Here is a 12,461-nt window from a genome sequence, read left to right on the forward strand (position 1 = left end):
GGGTCAGGTAAGGTGGTTGGGGTCAGGTAAGGTTGTTGGGGTCAGGTAAGGTAGTTGGGGTCAGGTAAGGTAGTTGGGGTCAGGTAAGGTGGATGGGGTCAGGTAAGGTAGTTGGGGTCAGGTAAGATAGTTGGGGTCAGGTAAGGTAGTTGGGGTCAGGTAAGGTAGTTGGTGTCAGGTAAGGTTGTTGGGGTCAGGTAAGGTAGTTGGGGTCAGGTAAGGTAGTTGGGGTCAGGTAAGGTGGTTGGGGTCAGGTAAGGTGGTTGTGGTCAGGTAAGGTAGTTAGGGTCAGGTAAGGTGGTTGGGGTCAGGTAAGGTGATTGGGGTCAGGTAAGGTTGTTGGGGTCAGGTAAGGTTGTTGGGGTCAGGTAAGGTAGTTGGGGTCAGGTAAGGTTGTTTGGGTCAGGTAAGGTAGTTGGGGTCAGGTAAGGTTGTTGGGGTCAGGTAAGGTTGTTGGGGTCAGGTAGGGTGGATGGGGTCAGGTGTGTCAGGTAAGGTAGTTAGGGTCAGGTAAGGTAGTTGGGGTCAGGTAAGGTGGTTGGGGTCAGGTAAGGTGGTTGGGGTCAGGTAAGGTGGTTGGGGTCAGGTAAAGTAGTTGGGGTCAGGTAAGGTTGTTGGGGTCAGGTAAGGTAGTTGGGGTCAGGTAAGGTTGTTGGGGTCAGGTAAGGTTGTTGGGGTCAGGTAAGGTGGATGGGGTCAGGTGTGTCAGGTAAGGTAGTTAGGGTCAGGTGTGTCAGGTAAGGTTGTTGGGGTCAGGTAAGGTGGTTGGGGTCAGGTAAGGTAGTTGGGGTCAGGTAAGGTTGTTGGGTTCAGGAAAGGTAGTTGGGTTCAGGTAAGGTAGTTGGGGTCAGGTAAGGTTGTTGGGGTCAGGTAAGGTGCTTGGGGTCAGGTAAGGTAGTTGGGGTCAGGTAAGGTTGTTGGGGTCAGGTAAGGTAGTTGGGGTCAGGTAAGGTATTTGGGGTCAGGTAAGGTAGTTAGGGTCAGGTGTGTCAGGTAAGGTTGTTGGGGTCAGGTAAGGTGGTTGGGGTCAGGTAAGGTATTTGGGGTCAGGTAAGGTAGTTAGTGTCAGGTAAGATCATTTTCCAACTTAACACATCCGTAGAAGTTGCGTCGTCAGTTGGGACAGAGAGGACGAGTCAAATAGGAAGCACATCACTGGTTACGTCACTGCTGAGTCTGCTTGTTGTCCTAGCTAAACATTAGCACAATTACGAAACCTTTTGATTTGTTGGGAGAGTTGTCTGTCTAAAGAGGACCCTCCCTGGAATATTTTTTTAATTCCCCTTTTGAAATGTCTGAGAGAAGACCTTGTGCCGTTGCCTAGCTTCCGTTTCCCCAAGGTCAGGGATATCCCACTCGTTTGTAAAAGTTATCACAGTCATTATGTTGATATGTTTATATTTATCAAACCTTTTGCTTCCTGTTCCACCTGAAAGTTGTTTTATTCTCTCCCTACCCTTTCTGTGCGTTGTGTGTGTTAGCTCTGTCCTCAGTACTGGCCAGAGAATGGGGTGCATCGCCATGGGCCAATCCAGGTGGAGTTTGTCTCAGCTGACCTGGAGGAGGACATAATCAGTAGAATATTCCGGATCTACAACGCAGCACGGGTACGCACACACACTCTCTCACACTCTCACACACACACCATGGGACTATGGGAAAATTAGCTACTCTGTGTTGCTACAGCAGTGTAGGTACCTACCTGACCTTACCTGACCCCAACTACCTTACCTGACCCCAACCACCTTATCTGACCCCAACTACCTTATCTGACCCCAACTACCTTACCTGACCCCAACCACCTTACCTGACCCCAACTACCTTACCTGACCCCAACAACCTTACCTGATCCCAACAACCTTACCTGATCCCAACTACCTTACCTGACCCCAACTACCTTACCTGACCCCAACAACCTTACCTGACACACCTGACCCGAACTACCTTACCTGACCCCAACTACCTTACCTGACCCTAACTACCTTACCTGACCCCAACTACGTTACCTGACCCCAACTACCTTACCTGACCCTAACTACCTTACCTGACACACCTGACCCTAACTACCTTACCTGACCCCAACTACCTTACCTGACCCCAACTACCTTACCTGACCCCAACTACCTTACCTGACACACCTGACCCTAACTACCTTACCTGACCCCAACTACCTTACCTGACCCCAACTACCCTACCTGACCCCAACTACCTTACCTGACCCCAACTACCTTACCTGACCCCAACTACCTTACCTGACCCCAACAACCTTACCTGACACACCTGACCCTAACTACCTTACCTGATCCCAACTACCTTACCTGACCCCAACTACCTTACCTGACCCCAACTACCTTACCTGACCCCAACTACCTTACCTGACCCCAACTACCTTACCTGACCCTAACTACCTTACCTGACACACCTGACCCGAACTACCTTACCTGACCCCAACTACCTTACCTGACCCTAACTACCTTACCTGACCCCAACTACTTTACCTGAACCCAACTACCTTACCTGACCCTAACTACCTTACCTGACACACCTGACCCTAACTACCTTACCTGACCCTAACTACCTTACCTGACCCCAACAACCTTACCTGACCCCAACTACCTCACCTGACCCCAACTACCTTACCTGACCCCAACTATCTTACCTGACCCCAACTACCTTACCTGACCCCAACTACCTTACCTGACCCCAACAACCTAACCTGACCCCAACTATCTAACCTGACCCCAACAACCTTACCTGACCCCAACTACCTTACCTGATCCCAACTACCTTACCTGACCCCAACTACCTTACCTGACCCCAACTACCTTACCTGACCCCAACAACCTAACCTGACCCCAACTATCTAACCTGACCCCAACAACCTTACCTGACCCCAACTACCTTACCTGATCCCAACTACCGTACCTGACCCCAACTATCTTACCTGACCCCAACAACCTTACCTGACCCCAACTTCCTTACCTGACACACCTGACCCTAACTACCTTACCTGATCCCAACTACCTTACCTGATCCCAACTACCTTACCTTACCCTAACTACCTTACCTGACACCAACTACCTTACCTGACCCCAACAACCTTACCTGCCCCCAACTACCTTACCTGACCACAACTACCTTACCTGACCCTAACTACCTTACCTGACCCCAATTACCTTACCTGACCCCAACTACCTTACCTGACACACCTGACCCTAACTACCTTACCTGACCCCAACTACCTTACCTTACTCTAACTACCTTACCTGACCCCAACTACCTTACCTGACCCCAACTACCTTACCTGACCCCAACTACCTTACTTGACCCCAACTACCTTACCTGACCCCAACTACCTTACTTGACCCCAACTACCTTACCTGACCCCAACTACCTTACCTGACCCCAACTACCTTACCTGACCCCAACTACCTTACCTGATCCTATCTACCTTACCTGACGCCAACTACCTTACTTGACCCCAACTACCTTACTTGACCCCAACAACCTTACCTGACCCCAACCACCTTACCTGACCCTAACTACCTTACCTGACCCTAACTACCTTACCTGACCCCAACTACCTTACCTGACCCCAACTACGTTACCTGACCCCAACCACCTTACCTGACCCCAACCACCTTACCTGACACACCTGACCCCAACTACCTTACCTGACCCCAACAACCTTACCTTACCTGACCCCAACTCCTCACCTGACCCCAACTACCTTAGCTGACCCTAACTACCTTACCTGACACACCTAACCCTAACTACCTTACCTGTCCCTAACTACCTTACCTGACCCTAACTACCTTACCTGACACACCTGACCCTAACTACCTTACCTGACCCCAACTACCTTACCTGACCCCAACTACCTTACCTGACCCCAACTACCTTACTTGACCCCAACTACCTTACCTGACCCCAACTACCTTACCTGACCCCAACTACCTTACCTGACCCCAACTACCTTACCTGATCCTATCTACCTTACCTGACGCCAACTACCTTACTTGACCCCAACTACCTTACTTGACCCCAACAACCTTACCTGACCCCAACCACCTTACCTGACCCTAACTACCTTACCTGACCCTAACTACCTTACCTGACCCCAACTACCTTACCTGACCCCAACTACGTTACCTGACCCCAACCACCTTACCTGACCCCAACCACCTTACCTGACACACCTGACCCCAACTACCTTACCTGACCCCAACAACCTTACCTTACCTGACCCCAACTCCCTCACCTGACCCCAACTACCTTAGCTGACCCTAACTACCTTACCTGACACACCTAACCCTAACTACCTTACCTGTCCCTAACTACCTTACCTGACCCTAACTACCTTACCTGACACACCTGACCCTAACTACCTTACCTGACCCCAACTACCTTACCTGACCCCAACTACCTTACCTGACCCCAACTACCTTACTTGACCCCAACTACCTTACCTGACCCCAACTACCTTACTTGACCCCAACTACCTTACCTGACCCCAACTACCTTACCTGACCCCAACTACCTTACCTGACCCCAACTACCTTACCTGATCCTATCTACCTTACCTGACGCCAACTACCTTACTTGACCCCAACTACCTTACTTGACCCCAACAACCTTACCTGACCCCAACCACCTTACCTGACCCTAACTACCTTACCTGACCCTAACTACCTTACCTGACCCCAACTACCTTACCTGACCCCAACTACGTTACCTGACCCCAACCACCTTACCTGACCCCAACCACCTTACCTGACACACCTGACCCCAACTACCTTACCTGACCCCAACAACCTTACCTTACCTGACCCCAACTCCCTCACCTGACCCCAACTACCTTAGCTGACCCTAACTACCTTACCTGACACACCTGACCCTAACTACCTTACCTGACCCTAACTACCTTACCTGACCCTAACTACCTTACCTGACACACCTGACCCTAACTACCTTACCTGACCCCAACCACCTTAACTGACCCCAATTACCTTACCTGACCCCAACTACTTTACCTGACACACCTGATCCTAACTACCTTACCTGACACATCTGACCCCAACCACCTTAACTGACCCCAATTACCTTACCTGACCCCAACTACCTTACCTGACCCCAACTACCTTACCTTACTCTAACTACCTTACCTGACCCCAACTACCTTACCTGACCCCAACTACCTTACCTGACACACCTGACCCGAACTACCTTACCTGACCCCAACTACCTTACCTGACCCTAACTACCTTACCTGACCCCAACTACTTTACCTGAACCCAACTACCTTACCTGACCCTAACTACCTTACCTGACACACCTGACCCTAACTACCTTACCTGACCCCAACAACCTTACCTGACCCCAACTACCTTACCTGACCCCAACTACCTTACCTGACCCCAACTATCTTACCTGACCCCAACTACCTTACCTGACCCCAACTACCTTACCTGACCCCAACTACCTTACCTGACCCCAACAACCTTACCTGACACATCTGACCCCAACTACCTTACCTGACCCAAACTATCTTACCTGACCCCAACTACCTTACCTGACCCCAACTACCTTACCTGACCCCAACAACCTTACCTGACACATCTGACCCCAACTACCTTACCTGACCCAAACTATCTTACCTGACCCCAACAACCTTACCTGACCCCAACTTCCTTACCTGACACACCTGACCCTAACTACCTTACCTGATCACAACTACCTTACCTGATCCCAACTACCTTACCTTACCCTAACTACCTTACCTGACACCAACTACCTTACCTGACCCCAACAACCTTACCTGCCCCCAACTACCTTACCTGACCACAACTACCTTACCTGACCCTAACTACCTTACCTGACCCCAACTACCTTACCTGACCCTAACTACCTTACCTGACCCCAACTACCTTACCTGACCCCAACTACCTTACCTGACCCTAACTACCTTACCTGACACACCTGACCCTAACTACCTTACCTGACCCCAACTACCTTACCTGACCCCAACTACCTTACCTGACCCCAACTACCTTACCTGACACACCTGACCCTAACTACCTTACCTGACCCCAACTACCTTACCTGACCCCAACTACCTTACCTGACCCCAACTACCTTACCTGACCCCAACTACCTTACCTGATCCCAACTACCTTACCTGACCCCAACAACCTTACCTGACACACCTGACCCTAACTACCTTACCTGATCCCAACTACCTTACCTGACCCCAACTACCTTACCTGACCCCAACTACCTTACCTGACCCCAACTACCTTACCTGACCCTAACTACCTTACCTGACACACCTGACCCTAACTACCTTACCTGACCCCAACTACCTTACCTGACCCTAACTACCTTACCTGACCCCAACTACCTTACCTGACCCCAACTACCTTACCTGACCCCAACTACCTTACCTGACCCCAACTACCTTACCTGACCCCAACTACCTTACCTGACACACCTGACCCGAACTACCTTACCTGACCCCAACTACCTTACCTGACCCTAACTACCTTACCTGAACCCAACTACCTTACCTGACCCTAACTACCTTACCTGACACACCTGACCCTAACTACCTTACCTGACCCTAACTACCTTACCTGACCCCAACAACCTTACCTGACCCCAACTACCTTACCTGACCCCAACTACCTTACCTGACCCCAACTATCTTACCTGACCCCAACTACCTTACCTGACCCCAACTACCTTACCTGACCCCAACAACCTAACCTGACCCCAACTATCTAACCTGACCCCAACAACCTTACCTGACCCCAACTACCTTACCTGACCCCAACTACCTTACCTGACCCCAACTATCTTACCTGACCCCAACAACCTTACCTGACCCCAACTTCCTTACCTGACACACCTGACCCTAACTACCTTACCTGATCCCAACTACCTTACCTGATCTCAACTACCTTACCTTACCCTAACTACCTTACCTGACACCAACTACCTTACCTGACCCCAACAACCTTACCTGCCCCCAACTACCTTACCTGACCACAACTACCTTACCTGACCCCAACTATCTTACCTGACCCCAACTACCTTACCTGACCCCAACTACCTTACCTGACCCCAACAACCTAACCTGACCCCAACTATCTAACCTGACCCCAACAACCTTACCTGACCCCAACTACCTTACCTGACCCCAACTACCTTACCTGACCCCAACTATCTTACCTGACCCCAACTACCTTACCTGACACCCCAACTACCTTACCTGATCCCAACTACCTTACCTGATCCCAACTACCTTACCTGACACCAACTACCTTACCTGACCCCAACAACCTTACCTGCCCCCAACTACCTTACCTGACCACAACTACCTTACCTGACCCTAACTACCTTACCTGACCCCAATTACCTTACCTGACCCCAACTACCTTACCTGACACACCTGACCCTAACTACCTTACCTGACCCCAACTACCTTACCTTACTCTAACTACCTTACCTGACCCCAACTACCTTACCTGACCCCAACTACCTTACCTGACCCAAACTACCTTACTTGACCCCAACTACCTTACCTGACCCCAACTACCTTACTTGACCCCAACTACCTTACCTGACCCCAACTACCTTACCTGACCCCAACTACCTTACCTGACCCCAACTACCTTACCTGATCCTATCTACCTTACCTGACGCCAACTACCTTACTTGACCCCAACTACCTTACTTGACCCCAACAACCTTACCTGACCCCAACCACCTTACCTGACCCTAACTACCTTACCTGACCCTAACTACCTTACCTGACCCCAACTACCTTACCTGACCCCAACTACGTTACCTGACCCCAACCACCTTACCTGACCCCAACCACCTTACCTGACACACCTGACCCCAACTACCTTACCTGACCCCAACAACCTTACCTTACCTGACCCCAACTCCCTCACCTGACCCCAACTACCTTAGCTGACCCTAACTACCTTACCTGACACACCTGACCCTAACTACCTTACCTGACCCTAACTACCTTACCTGACCCTAACTACCTTACCTGACACACCTGACCCTAACTACCTTACCTGACCCCAACCACCTTAACTGACCCCAATTACCTTACCTGACCCCAACTACTTTACCTGACACACCTGATCCTAACTACCTTACCTGACACATCTGACCCCAACCACCTTAACTGACCCCAATTACCTTACCTGACCCCAACTACCTTACCTGACCCCAACTACCTTACCTTACTCTAACTACCTTACCTGACCCCAACTACCTTACCTGACCCCAACTACCTTACCTGACACACCTGACCCGAACTACCTTACCTGACCCCAACTACCTTACCTGACCCTAACTACCTTACCTGACCCCAACTACTTTACCTGAACCCAACTACCTTACCTGACCCTAACTACCTTACCTGACACACCTGACCCTAACTACCTTACCTGACCCTAACTACCTTACCTGACCCTAACTACCTTACCTGATCCCAACTACCTTACCTGATCTCAACTACCTTACCTTACCCTAACTACCTTACCTGACACCAACTACCTTACCTGACCCCAACTACCTTACCTGACCCCAACTACCTTACCTGACCCCAACAACCTAACCTGACCCCAACTATCTAACCTGACCCCAACAACCTTACCTGACCCCAACTACCTTACCTGATCCCAACTACCGTACCTGACCCCAACTATCTTACCTGACCCCAACAACCTTACCTGACCCCAACTTCCTTACCTGACACACCTGACCCTAACTACCTTACCTGATCCCAACTACCTTACCTGATCCCAACTACCTTACCTTACCCTAACTACCTTACCTGACACCAACTACCTTACCTGACCCCAACAACCTTACCTGCCCCCAACTACCTTACCTGACCACAACTACCTTACCTGACCCTAACTACCTTACCTGACCCCAATTACCTTACCTGACCCCAACTACCTTACCTGACACACCTGACCCTAACTACCTTACCTGACCCCAACTACCTTACCTTACTCTAACTACCTTACCTGACCCCAACTACCTTACCTGACCCCAACTACCTTACCTGACCCCAACTACCTTACTTGACCCCAACTACCTTACCTGACCCCAACTACCTTACCTGACCCCAACTACCTTACCTGACCCCAACTACCTTACCTGACCCCAACTACCTTACCTGACCCCAACTACCTTACCTGACCCTATCTACCTTACCTGACCCCAACTACCTTACTTGACCCCAACTACCTTACCTGACCCCAACAACCTTACCTGACCCCAACTACCTTACCTGACCCCAACTACCTTACCTGACCCCAACTACCTTACCTGACCCCAACTACCTTACCTGACCCCAACCACCTTACCTGACCCCAACCACCTTACCTGACCCCAACTACCTTACCTGACCCCAACAACCTTACCTGACCCCAACCACCTTACCTGACCCCAACTACCTTACCTGACCCCAACTACCTTACCTGACCCCAACCACCTTACCTGACCCCAACTACCTTACCTGACCCCAACTACCTTACCTGACCCCAACTACCTTACCTGACACCAACTACACCTGACCCCAACCCTTACCTGACCCCAACTACCTTACCTGACCCCAACTACCTTAGCTGACCCCAACCACCTTACCTGCACAACCCAACTACCTTACTGTCCCCAACTACCTTACCTGACCCCAACTACCTTACCTGACCCCACCTACCTGACCTAACTACCTTACCTGACCCCAACTACCTTACCTGACCCCAACAACCTTACCTGACACCAACTACCTTACCTGACCCCAACTACCTTACCTGACCCCAACTATCTTACCTGACCCCAACTACCTTACCTGACCCCATCCACCTTACCTGACCCCAACTACCTTACCTGACCCCAACTACCTTACCTGATCCCAACTACCTTACCTGACCCCAACAACCTTACCTGACCCCAACCACCTTACCTGACCCTAACTACCTTACCTGACCCTAACTACCTTACCTGACCCCAACTACCTTACCTGACCCCAACTACGTTACCTGACCCCAACCACCTTACCTGACCCCAACCACCTTACCTGACACACCTGACCCCAACTACCTTACCTGACCCCAACAACCTTACCTTACCTGACCCCAACTCCCTCACCTGACCCCAACTACCTTAGCTGACCCTAACTACCTTACCTGACACACCTAACCCTAACTACCTTACCTGTCCCTAACTACCTTACCTGAACCCTAACTACCTTACCTGACACACCTGACCCTAACTACCTGTACCTGACCCCAACTACCTTACCTGACCCCAACGACCCCAACTACCTTACCTGACCCCAACTACCTTACTTGACCCCAACTACCTTACCTGACCCCAACTACCTTACCTGACCCCAACTACCTTACCTGACCCCAACTACCTTACCTGATCCTATCTACCTTACCTGACGCCAACTACCTTACTTGACCCCAACTACCTTACTTGACCCCAACAACCTTACCTGACCCCAACCACCTTACCTGACCCTAACTACCTTACCTGACCCTAACTACCTTACCTGACCCCAACTACCTTACCTGACCCCAACTACGTTACCTGACCCCAACCACCTTACCTGACCCCAACCACCTTACCTGACACACCTGACCCCAACTACCCTACCTGACCCCAACTACCTTACCTGACCCCAACTACCTTACCTGACCCCAACTACCTTAGCTGACCCCAACTACCTTACCTGACACACCTGACCCTAACTACCTTACCTGACCCCTAACTACCTTACCTGACCCCAACTACCTTACCTGACACACCTGACCCCAACTACCTTACCTGACCCCAACCACCTTAACTGACCCCAATTACCTTACCTGACCCCAACTACTTTACCTGACACACCTGATCCTAACTACCTTACCTGACACATCTGACCCCAACCACCTTAACTGACCCCAATTACCTTACCTGACCCCAACTACCTTACCTGACCCCAACTACCTTACCTTACTCTAACTACCTTACCTGACCCCAACTACCTTACCTGACCCCAACTACCTTACCTGACACACCTGACCCGAACTACCTTACCTGACCCCAACTACCTTACCTGACCCTAACTACCTTACCTGACCCCAACTACTTTACCTGAACCCAACTACCTTACCTGACCCTAACTACCTTACCTGACACACCTGACCCTAACTACCTTACCTGACCCCAACAACCTTACCTGACCCCAACTACCTTACCTGACCCCAACTACCTTACCTGACCCCAACTATCTTACCTGACCCCAACTACCTTACCTGACCCCAACTACCTTACCTGACCCCAACTACCTTACCTGACCCCAACAACCTTACCTGACTGACCCCAACTACCTTACCTGACCCAAACTACCTTACCTGACCCCAACTACCTTACCTGACCCCAACTACCTTACCTGACCCCAACAACCTTACCGCATCGACCCCAACTACCTTACCTGACCCAAACTATCTTACCTGACCCCAACAACCTTACCTGACCCCAACTTCCTTACCTGACACACCTGACCCTAACTACCTTACCTGATCACAACTACCTTACCTGATCCCAACTACCTTACCTTACCCTAACTACCTTACCTGACACCAACTACCTTACCTGACCCCAACAACCTTACCTGCCCCCAACTACCTTACCTGACCACAACTACCTTACCTGACCCTAACTACCTTACCTGACCCCAACTACCTTACCTGACCCCAACTACCTTACCTGACCCCAACACTTACCTGACCCCAACTACCTTACCTGACCCCAACTACCTTAACCTGACCCTAACTACCTTACCTGACCCCAACTACCTTACCTGACCCCAACTACCTTACCTGACCCCAACTACCTTACCGACCTGACCCCAACTACCTTACCTGACCCCAACTACCTTACCTGACCCCAACTACCTTACCTGACCCCAACTACCTTACCTGACCCCAACTACCTTACCTGACCCCAACTACCTTACCTGACCCCAACTACCTTACCTGACCCCAACTACCTTACCTGACCCCAACTACCTTACCTGACCCCAACTACCTTACCTGACCCCAACTACCTTACCTGACCCCAACTACCTTACCTGACCCCAACTACCTTACCTGACCCCCAACTACCTTACCTGACCCCAACTACCTTACCTGACCCCAACTACCTTACCTGACCCCAACTACCTTACCTGACCCCAACTACCTTACCTGACCCCAACTACCTTACCTGACCCCAACTACCTTACCTGACCCCAACTACCTTACCTGGCACGACCCCAACTACCTCACCTGACCCAACAACTACCTTACCTGACCCCAACTACCTTACCTGACCCCAACTACCTTACCTGAACCCTAACTACCTTACCTGACCCAACCTACCTGACCCCAACTACC

General features: G+C 50.8%; 1 protein-coding gene across 8 annotated transcripts in view; it reads left to right on the forward strand.

Moving 5' to 3' along the window:
* LOC106595545 (receptor-type tyrosine-protein phosphatase mu) overlaps nt 1-12,461 on the forward strand; it is a 633,856-nt gene that overhangs the window by 591,614 nt on the left and 29,781 nt on the right. For all 8 annotated transcript variants that reach the window (XM_045694494.1, XM_045694495.1, XM_045694496.1 and 5 more), the window contains one exon: nt 1,482-1,607. In XM_045694494.1, the coding sequence (XP_045550450.1) occupies nt 1,482-1,607 (126 nt within the window). The remainder of the gene's footprint in view (nt 1-1,481; nt 1,608-12,461) is intronic.

Source organism: Salmo salar, chromosome ssa14, assembly GCF_905237065.1.
Source record: "Salmo salar chromosome ssa14, Ssal_v3.1, whole genome shotgun sequence".
Lineage (NCBI taxonomy): Eukaryota > Metazoa > Chordata > Actinopteri > Salmoniformes > Salmonidae > Salmo > Salmo salar.